Below are 16,152 nucleotides of genomic sequence, written 5' to 3'. Positions count from 1 at the left end.
CTCTGGCCGTTATTAACGGTCTATACTGTTCCAGCGGTTTATTTAAACGGTTATAAATATAGGATCTCCAACTCGGCACTATTACAGTACCAAAAGATTGCAGTACATACCTTAAATAATAAAATACATTTATACAAATGTTAAACATCTAAATAGAATAGTATTTTCTGCTGGAGATATTGCATAACCCAAAGCACAAATTAACTAGAGCAAGATGGTGTGTGTAAAAATCAACAGGGAATTAGGATAAAAACCACAAGAAACCTCTATACTCTACAAACCCTCAATTTATTCATTAATAATAACACCATACAAAAATATTACAACAGGACACACAAACAAAGAAACAGCAAAAATGAAAGAAACCCCTTTTAGGTTGATATCTACAATTCTAATACAGCTACTGGCATCGTACGAATTCTCTTAAAGGGTCCATTAAAGTCTACGTGAGAACCAACACAAGCATCTGAATCATTTGCATTTTACAGAAGTATGTGCGTTAGGATGGGGGTCTTCATCGCTGCACGGCGTGTCACATAACGCACCATGAATGTGAGGAGTGGTGGGGCGAATCCAGCCTGACCCGTCCTCCCACAGACCACTCCACCACACACATGAAGGGCTTCAACACAAGATCCCTCTCAGAAAACGTTGCCAAAGTGATAAATATGGATCAGATGAAGAAAGAACGAGGTAGAAGCAGGCAGAGTCCAAGCTGCCCGTTCCAGTACGCTAACACGTCTAACGCAAATATCAATCCCGCACGTCCCAGCAGTCGGAGAGGAGCCGTCGCCAAACGCCGTTGTGCTGGTGCTTGAGCAGCAGACGGGCGGCGTGTCTCTAGGGCACCACGGTGTACGGCTGGTAGGGTAGCACCTTCTGTCGGTCGTTAATGGCAAAGATCCACGAGGGCTTCACAAAGCTGAGACTCTCATTCTCCAGCAGAGCCTGAGGACAGTACGAGTGTCAATGTGTATTTCCTCAGTCGGCTTTACATGCCAAGTTTGTTTATGCTTTATTTTTATACACAACCTTCCGACTAGTAGCAGGACCTTTGTCACTACGATTTTCCACTATGATTTTTTCACACTTGAGTTACGGTTAATATTTTTGGTGAAAACAAATTACTTTAGAAATCTACAGGAAACAAACAACCTCAGTGTACAAGGACGAAAAACAATAACCATTTAGAACATTAGAGGACACATTCATTAGAGTGTTAAAGGGCACTTACATCTTCAAAAGCATCATCCCAACCCTGACTGGTAATGACAAACTGAACCTTCTCACTCATGTAGTCCTCCAACACCCTGAACGAGGATTAGAAACAGATCAAAAGAATTACATCTCATAATTGAAACTGAAGGTGCCGGTGTCTCATCCCACGACCCCTTGATGCCCCACCTCCCATCCTCTCTTACCCATTAAAGGCAACGATGTACCGCTGGAGCAGACGTCTCTGGTTCTCTGCAAACTTGCCATACAGATAGAACCGCTTCCCTGTCAAGAAGTCTGAGAACAAACACAAATGTATCATGTAGACTGTAGTCCCTCCTCCACCAGAACATAATTTTTTTTTTGTTATTCGTCATGCGCTCATTTAGATATTGGTCCAAAGCGATATCTTTAAAAAAGAGATATTTTTAAATCTCAAATTCAATGACTTAAGACCTTTTTAATACCTCTCACAAAAAAAAAGAATACTATTACTGGGGATGCAGGTGTGTTCCACATCGTTGTTTTGGGGGTGTGGCAAACGAAAATTGTTGACGTTGTTGAGGCCGTATACTCCAACGCTAGGGATCTAGCACTAGGACCCTGGAGCGGTTATTTTCTGCATTAGCGCTAGATTCGGCAAAGTTCACATCGCGCCAGAACAACTTAACAACACACACTTATAATAATTTAATGCCTCCCCTAATAAAATTCCAGACATTTTAAGACATTTTTAGGCCTTGAATATGGAAAACTAAATTTAAGACATTTTAAGACTTTTTAAGGACCCGCGGGTACCCTGGTCCAAAGGTTAAACTCTTAATAATCCAGCAACTCCCCCCAGCTGCTCTTCACAACAGCCCACTGGATTAACCCACCCGAGATGGGCAGGACAGCAACGCGGCCAGCAGGTGCGGGACAGAGGAACAAACGACGGACACATGACTGAAACCTGCATCTCCAGGTGAGATAAAGAGAGCAGAGAGCTGAAGAACCCACCTGGAAGTTCTGGGATGGGTTTGTCCTCCTCCTCCTCCGCGTCCGTGTTCTCATCGGTGGAGCCTCCATAAGGGTCGTCCTCCCAGTCGGGCCGCACCGTGCTCCTCCTGGAGTCGTCTCCTCCAGACCTCTCCTCTCTCTCCTTCCTCTGGACCTCCACCCTGAAGAAGAACCCAACACTGCACTCCGAACGTTGCTACCAAGTAAACCGTAAGGAAACCAGAGCTTTCAGGTCTAGAGGGCCACAACAGGTTAGTAGTGGGGTGTGTGGACATGTTGGGGGACTGGACTATAATGTCACTCCTTTAGGAACACTAAGAACAGTGGCATGGAACCTTCAGCAGGGGGTCCAAACATCTCTGGGTTGCATTATTGATGACAAAAACAGGAAATAATTACACCATGGAGAAGACACAGTGTTGATCTGGAAACTATGCCGTCTGTCCCAGTAATGACAAATCAGAGGACATCAGAGTAATCTGAGTTATATCAATAATCCAGTTGTGCTGAGTTCTCAGAACAAAGCTCCTCTTCACAGATCTTGAGCCCATCCTCCCCTACATGTGGAGATGTAGATCTTCAGGGTAGCACAGCTACGAAATCAATTCCAAAACCCAAACTGGACTACAGTATGATCCTCATTACCTCCTGAGTTCATCTTCAGTGTCCATGCCAGAGTCTTCATCATCATCTGTGGAGAGACCAGATACATTTGAAGGACTCCATTACAGAAACAAAGTGCAGGATGCAGCTTGTCTGAACACCCCACTGTTTAATGTTTAACCCCACACCTATTTTTTAATCCTTAAAAATTGTTTAACCCATTAATCTGTTCTTCAATCTTATCTCCACATCTATTTTGTAAATGTGACATATTTGTCAATTGTGATTTTTCACCACAATCAAAATTTGTCCTCAGCATTTACCCATCTGTGCAGTTAGAACACACAAAAACACACACTAGTGATTACCAGGGGGCTGTGGATCACATGTGCCCAGAGCGGTGGGCAGCCCGGCGCCCGGGGAACAGTTGGGGTTAGGTGCTTTGCTCAAGGGCACCTCAGTCATGGCCTCAGGTCTGGGAATTGAACCCACGACCCTCCGGTCACAAGACCAGTTCCCTACCACAGGACCATGACTGCCCCTAGGGCAGATTTGATTATACTATTATTATATTATTATTTTATTATTAATTTGAGATAACATGATTGAAAAAAGCCAAAACAATTGTAGATGTCATCAGTTTTCACTCTAATGGGCAGACGTAGGGGCCTCCACACCCCACAGTGCTCCAGCTCAGTGTGGAACTCTCTCCTTTCTTAACAGCCTGACAAGAGGAGAAGGAGAACTGCAATCAACCGATTTTCCACTAAGTGTTTGCATGTTCAACCCCTGGCCCATCCATCCTCTCAGTGTGGTGGTGGGTGAAGTCAATAACCAATAGTGGACACGCACACGCACACACACCACATTAACATAGAAATGAGAAACATGACCAAGTGTCCTCCCAGCCACCGCTGGTGTCTTCCAACCTACAACAACCTTTTTTTTGTGTATACAAGTTAATTCTGCAACAGTGGACAGCAGGAACAAGTGAGAAATGTTATAATGCATCAGATCATTCCCTAATGAACTGAATTACTTAAGTCTGAGAGGACCATTCCATCTCCACGACCCTGTCAGACCTGAAGCTCCTCTCGCCTCTCCTCCCTACACCATCTGCTGCTCAGGACTTCAACCCACCCTGCACAGGCACCGTGCCATCTTCGCCTTCATCATCAGTAGACCCCTCGAACAGATCCTGTGCCTTTGCCGTGTCTCTCTCCGGAAGCTTCTTGGGGGTGTTCTGCCTCATGTCTGAGCTTTTCTGTGAAGCCCACAGGGGGGGAGAACAGAGAGATGAGTGGAAGGAACAAGGACGAGACACAGTGACCCACAGACCAAAGCCCCCAACCATCCCAGCCACAAAGCAGAGGACAGGCCGTGCTGGAACAAAAAAGACAATAATCCAGATGTTTCTATGTCAACATCTGGCTTCCAAAGGTTGCGTCAGTGGTAGTATTAAAGAGGCTATTGACTAAGAGGAGGAGGTGCACCAGTGGAGCACTGGGAGACGTGTGCCAGGATCATGTGGCTGCACAAGGAGAACTGGAGAAGAACATTTGGGCTGGTATATCGACGAGAAGTGAGTGAGTACTGGGGGGTGTCAGCACCTGGGTCAGTCAGGCGGACCCCCCCCAACAAAAAAAACAAACAGAAAGATGAGAGTAATTACTTTTGTCTTGTCCTCAGTTCCTCCACTGACCTCTTGATCACTGTCTTCTGAGCTGGACTCTGCTCCGTCCATCAGATACCTTGAAATGGAAATTCAAAATGTTCATGATTACAAGAAATTAGAACAATAACACAGAGATGGTGCTGATTCTCTGTTGGATTGCCATGCTGATGAGAGCTTGACCAGTGGGGTTCTATACCCCTCATCTCATTATAAAAATGTGTCCATTCCCTTCCAACACACCATCTCCATCCTTTCACGGAATACTCGGCTCAGGAAACATCACCAACACTCAGTTAAGAGCACACGATCAGAATATGGATCTCTGCTGCGTGATTGTGTGCATGGAGGCGATTACTATTCAGCTGAATTCTGAACAGTGTTTGGGGCGCTGTTGGAAAAAGAATGTAAAAACGCACAGCCAGCTTCATCAGGGTGGTGTGTGTGTGTGTCTCTGTGTGTGTGTCTGCATATGTTTGCAGAGAGAGACATGTGCATGACTGAATATGCCGTGCTTGTCTTCAAAGGAAGAGGCTGCTTTAATCACTCGTTGTAGATGCAGCTTTTAAATACAGAATACATCAGAGCCACTCAGTCCCCACAATAACACGCCTTGACCAACGGGGGGGGGGGGGGGGGGGGAGGGATCAGGTGAAAATCACATGAAGAAAGCAAAAATTCATACAAAGTATTACAGTAAACACAAAACACATCCCGAGCTATTTCGTTAACAAGAGTGACATTGCTGTTTGTTTTACAATCATTTTATTTGGTGAGTGCAGAGAGTAAATGAAGGTTTTTAAATGGCTGTGAAAGGAAGCGTTACATTTGTATGCAGGGCTGGTGAAATGATACTTAACCTGTGACTGATGCAAATGCAGCCCGACTGCCCTACAGGACATGATGCAGCTAAGGGGGGCGGAGTGATTCTGTCTGGATATCTATAAATGATCAATGGACACTCTGGGCAAAGAGACCATGCAGATACAGCCAGACACACACGTTTCAGTCTTCTCTCCCAACTGACTTACAAATCAATGTTTCATTATAGCAGTCTCTTTAGATCTCACTGGGGCGCTCTGGGACGGCTGTGTTCTCAGGGAGGCCCAGAGGTGAAATCTCACTAAGCAAAATGCTGAACAGAAAACTGAATTGGGTTCATTTGAAACTGGGATAATTTAAATTAATGTGGAATATTATGGAGAAAAAAGCCTTGTTATTCTAGGAGTTTAGTAAAACATACAGCTTGACTCACACTATGAAGAATGATTGCGTCAGAGAACACTGCCACACTTCTGACTGACACTACGAAGAAGAAACATTTAAAAACTGCCTGTGAAACATCAGAGAGTGAGTTGTGGATTGTTACGTGCAAGGATGTGTGTTGTGTTTTTCTGTCTGAAATCTGTAGGTCGACTCGTTGCTGCAAATCGTCATCTGGACGTGGACAATTGACATCGGCGTGTTCCACCAATCGGGTTTTAAAATGGCTTCACTAGCCCACCAATGGGATGCTTTAGAAGACGGGCGTTCTTGCATAAATTATGGATACAAAGACGGACGAGAAGGAGAGACACCTGACCGATGTTTGGCAGAGAGTTAATCTGTGTACACTGGGAGGGGATGACAGAGTTGTACGTATTGTGCGTATAGGAAACAAGTCTATCTATGTATGTATGTTATACGTTACATGTGGTGTATGTTGGTGGTTGTCAGGTCTCCTAAAACCCAGTGTGTGTGATATGTTCACCATTCGTGTGGGAGGCTACGGTGGGGTAGATTCGTTTCTTTCTCCTTTAATTTGTAGATTTTCTGTTGTATATGTGTTAGGAAAGGGGGTGGGCGTCCCTTTTGTATGTTTGTTAGGTTTAGGGGTTTGTTAGGTAGGGTACAGGTAGTTTTTTTTTTTTTCATTGATTTGATGTCGCCCGTGTCCCACTGTAGACAAGCACATGTATAAATGGAGCGGTATGGGCAGTAACTTCTAGCCGGCTGAGCGGTTACAACTTTTACCTGATTCGAAGTTTTAATGTTTCTTTTCATTTTTATGCCGACGACACACAGATCTATTTATCTGTCAAGCGAAATGATACTGGAAGATTGGCTAATCTTACCAATTGTATGGCAGCTATAAAAATCTGGATGTCTCAAAATTTTCTTAAACTTAATGATGAAAAGACAGAGGTTTTAATAGTGGATTCAGAGGTAATGTGCAAGAAGGTACAGTCATCTCTTGACTGTATTGGCTTAAAGGCAACGCCCGTTGTGAGAAATCTCTGTGTGATTTTAGACTCCCAGCTTAGTTTCTCACTACACGTTAAGAGACTTCTTCAAACTTGCTTTTTCCATCTAAGAAACATCAGTAAAGCTAGGAATTTCTTGCCATTTTCTGAAATGGAGAAAATTATTAATTCATTCTTTTGTCTCTACCCGCTTGGATTACTATAATGCCTTATTTACTTGTTTGAGTAAGAGAGAGGTGGCTCGTCTTCAGCTGGTTCAGAATGCAGCTGCCCGTCTCCTCACTAGGACTAAGCGGCAGGAACATATTACACCCATATTGGCTTCCTTACACTGGTTACCGGTAGGCTACAGAATAGATTTTAAAATTTTAATGCTTACTTATCAGGCCGTCCATAATGAGACTCCATCTTACATTACTGAGCTCTTACATCCTTTTGATAGTGCAAGAAGTCTCAGGTTTTCAGATCAGGGGTTGCTAACTGTCCCCCGTACAAAATTAACATCTAAGGGGGACCGGGCTTTTGCAGTTTATGCCCCGAAACTGTGGAACAATCTCCCTGTTAATGTCAGACTTTCCGAGTCGGTTCTGATTTTTAAAAAACGTTTAAAAACACATTTTTACCCTCTTGCGTTTAACAGTGTTTGATCGATGTTTTCAGTATTGTATTTTTGAGTATTTTATTTAATTTCTACCTTAAGTAGGATTTTATTGTATTATTATGATTGTGTTGTATTTTATTGCTATCTACCTTTGTAAAGCACTTTGTGATAAAATCTAGATAAGTGCTATATAAATAAAGTTTTACTTACTTACTTACCAATGTTCTGTTTATCTGTGTTATGGCATCGCTCTCTGGACCAGTAAATTTCTTTGGTCGCCACCAGCTTGACTCTGTGCCATATATCATACACACCCTACACCCTGTAAGAGTCCTGTACACCCGTAGAGAGAGAGGACATATCATGGATCCTCACTCACCGTCTGTAGGAGATCTTCTGCTTGCGTTTGTGGCAGTCCAACACCCACTCTTTACGTACGATCATCCCTCCACAGGCCTTTACCTGGCTGTACTTGGGCGTGTTGGCGAAGGCACAGCTACAGGGGGCAGCAGAGAGACCGCAGATGCATCAGCAACAAGAGCTCCAAGAGCCCACCAATCACGGCAGGAGAAGCACAGTCCTGCCTACAGTACAGTGAGGCTGTCCGGGTGTCCTACATGAGGTGAGTGGAGTCAGGGGTCCAGTCGGGGCGGGTAGCGCCCCCCCATGGCCAGGGCTTTGTCTCGCAGCTCCCCACGGAACGGGTTCTGGAAGCCACTCAACACGAAGACGACTCCCTCCATGATCTTGTTGAACGGGACCGTCTCCTCGGTCTTGGATCTGGCTTTGGGCTTAGAAACCTTCTCATGGTTTCTCTGGGCTGAGGCAGCTAGAACAGAGCAAACAGATTAACGAAGACAGCTAAACACCTGACTTAACCAAACATCAACCTGAATCTGTCCTGTCACGCACCCCTAACCGTGCGCTGGGTGAGACTGACCTGCTTTGCCCCTGGCTGTGTTGGGACTGGGTGTGAGAGCAGCACTGGTCTTGGCTTTAACGGGTGCTGGACTGGCCTGTGGAGACGTGACTGCACTTGGCTTCTTGGGCGGGGGACCTGGTGCCTCCTGACGCTCTTTACTGAACTCAAACTTCCTCTTACCAGGAGCCTAGAAGGAAAACAAAGAGGGTTAGATGATGCTGCTAATATCACCACCTTCTACATGACTCACATTCTCCAGTTTAAACCAGCAGAAACAGTGGCAAAGTGGAAGAGGGGAAAAGGAAAAACCCCCTGTTCATCACCTTAGAGCAGGGCAGTGATTGGTGGCGACCTGTGGAGGAGGCGTGTCTACCTGTGGAGGAGGCGTGTCTACCTGTGGAGGAGGCGTGTCTACCTGTGGAGGAGGCGTGTCTACCTGTGGCGAGCTGGCTTTAGGGTTCGGGGTGGAGGACTCTGACTTCAGAGCAGCAGCTGCGTAGCTCAGTTTGGTATTTTGGGGAGACACTGGCGCACAGCACACAGACCAGCATTAAACACCACAGTACTGTTACAGCACACAGACCAGCATTAAACACCACAGTACTGTTACAGCACACAGACCAGCATTAAACACCACAGTACTGTTACAGCGAGTCATACCAGCTTTAAACACCACATTACTGCTTGAGTGACTCCTATTAGCTTTAAACACATTGGTTTTACAGTGAATCATATCACCTTTGAACACCACATTACACCTAAGGTAATATGATTTTACTACGTCACTATGGTGCCACATCACATTTACCAGCACATATGTGCCATAACTGGTTGTCTCTTAATGAACGGTGCTGCCTGTACTACCTTTGAGCCCTGCTCCATCTTTGACGGCGGTGTCTCTGTTGAAGAAGAGGCTTCCTGGCTGGAGACTGGGACCCGAAGAAGGAGAGTCGTCCTTCACCCGGAACTGGCCCAGTTTGGTCAGCTTCTACCATAGGAGCGGAGCAGAGGTGGGGGGGGGGGGGTGGTAAGTACTCACAGGTGGAGTGGAGGCAGGGAGGGGTAAGGACTCACAGGTGGAGGCAGGGGGGGGTAAGGACTCACAGGTGGAGTGGAGGTGGGGGGGGGTAAGGACTCACAGGTGGAGTGGAGGTGGGGGGGGGTAAGGACTCACAGGTGGAGGTGGGGGGGGGTAAGGACTCACAGGTGGAGTGGGGGGGGGTAAGCACTCACAGGTGGAGTGGGGGGGGTAAGCACTCACAGGTGGAGTGGGGGGGGTAAGCACTCACAGGTGGAGTGGAGGTGGGGGGGGGTAAGGACTCACAGGTGGAGGTGGGGGGGGTAAGGACTCACAGGTGGAGTGGAGGTGGGGGGGGTAAGGACTCACAGGTGGAGGTGGGGGGGGGGTAAGGACTCACAGGTGGAGTGGGGGGGGGGTAAGCACTCACAGGTGGAGGGGGGGGGGGGGTAAGGACTCACAGGTGGAGGGGGGGGGGGTAAGGACTCACAGGTGGAGGGGGGGGGGGTAAGGACTCACAGGTGGAGGGGGGGGGGGTAAGCACTCACAGGTGGAGTGGAGGCAGGGGCGTCATTCTTGTCAGGTGGTGAGTGGAACTTTATAAAGGCGACTCCGTACGCTATGGTCTAGGATTTAGGAAAAGCGTAATTTAACACCGCAGCCACATCATGCTCCCAGCAGCCCGACCTGTGGAAGGGGGGGGGGGCTGACCTTGCTGTACGGCTGGCTGCACACGATCTTCACCCGGTCCCATTTCTCCTGAGCAGTGGCCTTCACCAGCTGCTGAGGACCGAAGAAGCGGACACGGTTGGTGTTGGTGCCCGCCCGACTCTCGGAGGGGGACATGAAGGACGACGTCACCAGCAGCACCTTCAGGGGTTTACACAGGAAGCTTTACCGTGAGGTCGAGTGTGCACACATCAACCTTTACCGTGAGGTCGAGTGTGCACACATCAACCTTTACCGTGAGGTCGAGTGTGCACACATCAACCTTTACCGTGAGGTCGAGTGTGCACACATCAACCTTTACCGTGAGGTCGAGTGTGCACACATCAACCTTTACCATGTGTAAAACTGGGTGTGTGAGTGGGGCGTACCTCAAAATCTTGGTCTTTGATAGACGTTGAGTGGCCAACAAGGACCTCAATGAACGCAGAACCTTCATTCCCAATATCTATGCTGTGAACTTGCTCCTCTTTGTCAAACTAATGAATACAGTAACACAAGGGAACACATCGTTAACATTAAACCCTAAAGTGCAGTTTGATATATGATGACACTCAGCAGGGTAGAGTCTCCACCTACTTGTAGGATGACTGAAGTTTGTTTCTCTCCTGGTCTTGCAGCCTTCCATTTCCTGTACGTGTCGGAGCTCAGCAGATTGTCTGCCTTGTGAGTCTAGACACGAAAACAAGAATCCCAGAGGAGAAACGTCAGAGGCAGCGGACCAAGCAACAGGCCTGTGGTTGAAATTAGTGTGAAAATGCAGCATTTCTGCACTGGACAGGGTCCTGCATACTCACCGTGTCCTCAGTGCTACAGGAAACTACTTGCTTGATTTTGATTTCAGGCATAGTAGCTAGATAACCAGCTATCAGCTGATTCACTCCTATATGCAAATATAAAACCTAAAATGCAACAAAACAGGCACTGCTGCATTATCAAAGCAAGTAAACGAACATGTAACATCTCAGCTAGACGAATTAGCTGCATTTAAGTCGCTAAATTCAACAAATTAACATGCAAACGGGATGAGCAACCGCTACTGTAGCAAAAACACATCTGGTACACAAATCAGGGAAATGAATACACGTTTCTGAAACGTTTCTATTTAGATAGACAATCATCTCCGGATGAAGATCTTCCAAACTACAACACAGACTGACATACCTGCGCGAGACTGACGGTGTTCACGGTGATGTGATGCTAACGGCTACAGCACAATAACAGCTGAGGACACGTTAGCTTAGCCACATCACAATAACAATAACGCTTTAAACGTCCTCGGACTTACAGGACCGCCGGGTTCACAGGACCTCCGAGCCCCAGACTGCAGCTCTAATCTCCCTCAACACTAAAACATTTGCGCGGTCACAGAGCGGAAGTAGACTCCTTCTCCGGTCAAGAACAATGACGTAACTTCCGATTTGTCATTTATGTATTTGCTGAAATTCACGAGCCATCTAGCGGAAATTCCAGAAAGAGAAATGTATGGTCTGTAACGTATAAAGAGACCAGATTCGACTTATTACCATATAAAACCATCTAATCTGTTTGGATTTTCTGCCCAATAAAATGATACCACCACACCACGATAAAACATATCACTCTGTAAACATGCACTGTGATGGCAACCTTCAATGAATGGAATATGAAATGAATTAATGAAATGTGCCATATTTGTCAATTGTGATTTTTCACCACAATCGAAATTTGTTGTCCGCATTTACCCATCTGTGCAGTTAAAACACACACACACTAGTGATTACTAAGGGGGCTGTGGTGCACACATGCCCAGAGCGGTGGGCAGCCCTAGCCCAGCACCCAGGGAGCAGTTGGGGTTAGGTGCCTCAGTCATGACCTCAGGCCTGGGAATTGAACCCACAACCCTCTGGTTACAAGACCAGTTCCCTAACCACAGAACCATATTAAACTATGGATTAAGAATGGAATGTCACTCATGTTCATATGCATACATACATACTTACATACATACATACATACATACTTACATACTTACATGCATACATACATTTGTACAATATAATACAAAATATGAAATAAAATATGGTTCTAAAGGAAATATTTTAAAAGCCTCAGAGAGTATTAAACATTTTTAAATGTTCAATAAATGTTTATATGTTATAACAGTAGCATATAGGAGATAATATGGAGTCATATTTCTACTTTTGAATGATTTGAAGGGTAGGTTTTGTTTCTCTAAATGAACAAAAATAAACTTAAGTTTCGGTCCTGTTTTAGCTGACTGAGTCTCTTTCTGTGCTTTTCTCTTCTGCTTTCTCACACTTTTTCCAGTGAAATAAGACATAAGCTAAAATATTATATAAAAGCTAGAAACATGGTCATTCATGCTTTCAGCTCACTGTAGAAAGATCTACACTCGTCTTTGGGTGTATTTCCACTTCAGTCAGCTGTTAATAGCAGTTGTTGTTTTGTTTATTATTCACTTGGCAACTCATTTTGTGTGTGTGTGTGTGTGTGTGTGTGTGTGTGTGTGTGTGTGTGTGTGTGTGTGTGTGTGTGTGTGTGTGTGTCAGGAGGGGTATCCGGATCTCCTCTTTTTAAGGACTATCACGTAAAGATGATCTGTCCCACTTGTCCTCAACATGCATCTCTGCTTTTGTCTCACGATTGTTTGTATCTGCATATTGGGTGAGTATCAATATGAACTAATATTAACCAACATTAATATAAACTATTTTCCAGACATTTAACATATGTGCATAAGTTGCCATCAGTTGCAGCCCTAAAAGTCTTGGAGGTCTTAAGTTCATCACTCTTCTTTGCAGGAGTTGGGGGCAGTGAGTGGTCTGTGAGTGTCCCGACCTCTGCTCCTGGGCTGGTGGGTCTGTGTGTCCACATCCCTTGCAGGTTCTCCTACCCTGGGCCAACACAGCCAGCTGGCAAACTCACGGGGATCTGGTTCGAGGCCAGTGCAAAGCTGCAGATATACAACAGCAGGCACCCGGAAGTGGCAGACGCTCAGTATGTGAACAGAACCAGACTCGTTGGCTCTCTGGCCAGGAGTGAGTGCTCTCTGAAAATAGGTCCGCTGGGGCCGTCAGACGCCAAGGGCTACGTGTTTCGAGTTGAGATAGACGGCCTAAACAAATACACATACCTGCAACAGACCGTGGCAGTCAACATTACCGGTTAGCCTCTCACTCGGTCTAAACCTTAGAAAGGTGCATTGTTGATTTTTCTTCGTTTACTCTGGACAGTTTGTGTGTGTGATGGAATCGCTTCTTTCACTTCTTCCTCATGCCAGACGCGCCTCCAACTCCCTCAGTGCAGTGTCCTGGCGTTCTGGCTGAGGGTGTGGCCGTGTCGCTCGTGTGTGCGGTGGTGCACACCTGTCCTGAGGCACCACCTGTCCTACGCTGGAGCGCCATCCAAGCCGAGCAGACGATCGCTCAACCGCAGGGACGACGTCTGCTCCGAAACGTCTGGGAGGAAAGAGCCGTGCTCAATCTACTGCCCTCTGCTGGAAGCCACGGGGAAGTTTTGCGCTGCACTGCTGCGTTTCCCAATGGACAGAACCAGTCTGGGCCCGAATGCAAGCTGGTGGTTGAGTGTAAGCAAGTTCACTTATACTGGGATTTATGAATTAACAGTATGAACAGGGCCTTCTAGTCACACATGCTGTTCTGCTGTTTTTGCATCAGATGCTCCCAAAAACGTGACAGCAATTGTGTCCTCTCCATTGGACTCGATCTTGGAAGGGGACACTGTGATCGTGTCCTGCCAGGCAGACAGTCACCCACCACCACATTCCTACTCTTGGTTCTGGTGGGTGGAGGGTAGGGAACAGCTCCTGCCAGCACAGAGAGGCCACAAGCTCTCCATAAACAAGGTAGTTAAGGAGCCGGGGCAGTATTGGTGCCGAGCGGAAAATGTGATGGGCGCCGCCCGCTCTCAGCCAGTCCTTCTGGATGTGCTATGTGAGTTTATGTCATTTTATTGAATCAGTTAATGATTGTTAAAGTTAATCAGTTAATAAGCTTGTTTCATTCTATAAAGGGTGTTTGTGATGTAGTGTGTGGTCCTCCATGGGTGTGTAAGGGTTGGCCCCAGCGCCATACCCCCACCAAACACCAGAGGGAGCTGATGGTCTTATCAAGCCAGATGGACTATACCTGCTTGATGGCTCTTTCCAACACACCGGTTGCTGAATTGTTTGTTCAGAGATCTGACCTACAGCTTGGCCGGTACCTTTGGGTAGAGGTTGCAGGACTTGTTCTTGGGCCTCTTTTTGCCCCTCTTTCTCTCTCTTTCTCTCTCTCTCTCTGGTCTCAGGTTATTTTTTTTATTCAACTAAAAGCTGTTGTTTTAAATCTAAAGAACAAGTTTGTTCCCATTTCTCTTGGTTTCCTTTTGCTACTCTTTGTTAGGGAGTTTTTCTTTTTTGTGTCTTGCTATATGAGAGTCAGTTCTGTTTCCTGCCCAAACTGTTTTGACTACAACCTTCTTTTGTTTTCTCCTCCACCTTCTCATCCATCTTCTCCTCCATCTTCTCCTCCACCTTCTCCTGGCTGTTCCTTTTTGCCCCTTTCTGTTCTCACTCCCAGTTGTAGTTCACCTCGGTGAGTGGGTCCTATCTGCCCAAACCCTGTGGTGGATCATACGGTTCCCCTCTGGCCCCCCGTTACAGGGTGTTTGGTAGCTTTAAGCACTGCATTAGGAATGTGGCACTGATTGGTAGTATGAGCCTGTGATTGGTCCTGTCTGTTTAGACCAGCCTGAGATCCTGAAGGAGAGCTGGTGTTCGGAGATCTCTGAGCAGGATCTGGAGCTGAACTGTCTCTGCATTGCCCATGGAAACCCACAGCCTTCCATCAACTGGACTATCATGGGTTCACAAGAGCCCATAAATGGTGAGGAAGCATTTTGTGACGCTGAGAGATGGCTGCGGCAATTTTGAGTCTCAAGATAGATTATGTAAATTATGATAGATTATGTAAATAAAGAACAAGCTACATCCAACACGGCCTTGGATCACTTGTGAATGTATTGGAAACAGTGTCCACTTGTGTCTCCAGGCCGCGTAGACACGTCTCGGTCTGGAGGCCATGAGGCTGTAGTAACCCTCAGTGCTTCAGTGGTGTGGAACAGCTCAGCTGAACAGTTCACCGCACTGTGTGTGGCTGAAAATAACCTATCGAGCACCATCCAAACCTTCACACTGACTCTCAACAGTGAGCTAACTCCATGTACTTCTAATAATTTCTATTAACTTCTCGCTGAATGTTTGTTTCTACTGATGGCAAATATTAAGCTGTATGAAAGGTTAGCTTTAATTTATTTTGAGTCGTGTGTGCATGTGCATGTGTGCATTTGTGTGTGTGTGTGTGTGTGTGTGTGTGTGTGTGTGTGTGACGGTCTTGTCCTGTATCCTCTCCACAGCCACATCTGGTGCTACTGTCCTGTCTGATGCTGGCCCTGCCCTGGGACCGTGGGGACCCATAATGGGAATGACTGTGATGACTATACTCTTTCCACAGTGACGGCACCATAAGTGCTTTGTGATAATTCCTTTATGGTGGTTCAGAATAGAAAATAAGACCACAGATACTATGGAGAAAAGAATTTGAGCTTTATATGTCAGGAGCACATTGATTTTAATAAAAAAATCCATGTACATTGAAGTTTCTTTTGTAATATCTGATGTTTACTACTTTATCGTCAGTGTAGGACTGGAAGCAAATGCCATGTTCACAGATGTCACTGCGGTAACAGTGTGACGCTATACAGCTTTCTAGCATAATAGTGTAAATAAGAGAAGAAACCTTGATCAGAGGATATTAAAATATTCTTTATCTTTGCTAAAGCTGTTTCAGCACTGCGGCTGCCTGCATTCCCAGTGAAAGTGTGTTACGCAGTTATACTTGTGAGCTCAGCTATTGCACAACTGTTTCCAAAATCTTAGATATAAATGGAAGACTTGAAATAGTTCTGTAACATGACCTGCCATAAGGTTGTAAACTAAGATGTCTTATCAAGACAATTAGAAGACTTATTGTTAAAAGCGGCTTTATTTCTTGTAATTTTTCCCTAAGTAAACTCATAGAAGAGTGAGACGAGGTTCAGTTCCAGAGGGCAGACAGGAAAAGTGGGTCACATGAGGCCACGGCTAAAAAC

General features: G+C 46.0%; 3 protein-coding genes across 5 annotated transcripts in view; 1 reads left to right on the top strand and 2 right to left on the bottom strand.

The window, feature by feature from the left end:
* Positions 1-269: 269 nt before the first annotated feature.
* On the bottom strand, positions 270-11,383 carry xrcc1 (X-ray repair complementing defective repair in Chinese hamster cells 1). The gene is given in 19 exon segments (XM_077013184.1): positions 270-948; positions 1,235-1,310; positions 1,422-1,512; positions 2,215-2,375; positions 2,860-2,905; positions 3,958-4,081; positions 4,520-4,568; positions 7,713-7,829; positions 7,951-7,985; positions 7,987-8,162; positions 8,274-8,442; positions 8,692-8,780; positions 9,120-9,243; positions 9,822-9,899; positions 9,985-10,143; positions 10,371-10,478; positions 10,579-10,671; positions 10,797-10,901; positions 11,164-11,383. Coding segments are annotated over 18 exon segments (1,854 nt in total). The 5' UTR covers positions 10,848-10,901; positions 11,164-11,383; the 3' UTR covers positions 270-840.
* A 977-nt stretch (positions 11,384-12,360) lies between these two features.
* Positions 12,361-15,659, top strand: LOC143519585 (myelin-associated glycoprotein-like). Of its 3 annotated transcripts, none has more exons than XM_077013183.1 (7): positions 12,361-12,666; positions 12,804-13,040; positions 13,283-13,588; positions 13,680-13,955; positions 14,748-14,888; positions 15,054-15,224; positions 15,418-15,659. In XM_077013183.1, the coding sequence occupies exons 1-7, from the start codon at positions 12,621-12,623 to the stop codon at positions 15,516-15,518; spliced, it is 1,278 nt and encodes a 425-aa protein (XP_076869298.1). In that variant the 5' UTR covers positions 12,361-12,620; the 3' UTR covers positions 15,519-15,659. The 3 variants fall into 3 exon arrangements, with proteins under 3 accessions (XP_076869298.1, XP_076869297.1, XP_076869295.1); XM_077013182.1 differs by having other exon boundaries at positions 12,804-13,166; positions 15,054-15,209; XM_077013180.1 differs by having other exon boundaries at positions 12,804-13,166.
* Positions 15,645-16,152, bottom strand: part of LOC143519584 (sialoadhesin) — a 6,842-nt gene continuing 6,334 nt past the window's right edge. The window contains exon 8 of the mRNA XM_077013179.1: positions 15,645-16,152. This exon is cut by the window's right edge and continues 600 nt beyond it. The gene's annotated coding sequence lies outside the window, so the exon portion shown is untranslated.

Source organism: Brachyhypopomus gauderio, chromosome 7, assembly GCF_052324685.1.
Source record: "Brachyhypopomus gauderio isolate BG-103 chromosome 7, BGAUD_0.2, whole genome shotgun sequence".
NCBI lineage: Eukaryota > Metazoa > Chordata > Actinopteri > Gymnotiformes > Hypopomidae > Brachyhypopomus > Brachyhypopomus gauderio.
Note: the sequence above shows the minus strand (reverse complement) of the source record. Positions and strands in the feature narration are given on the sequence as shown.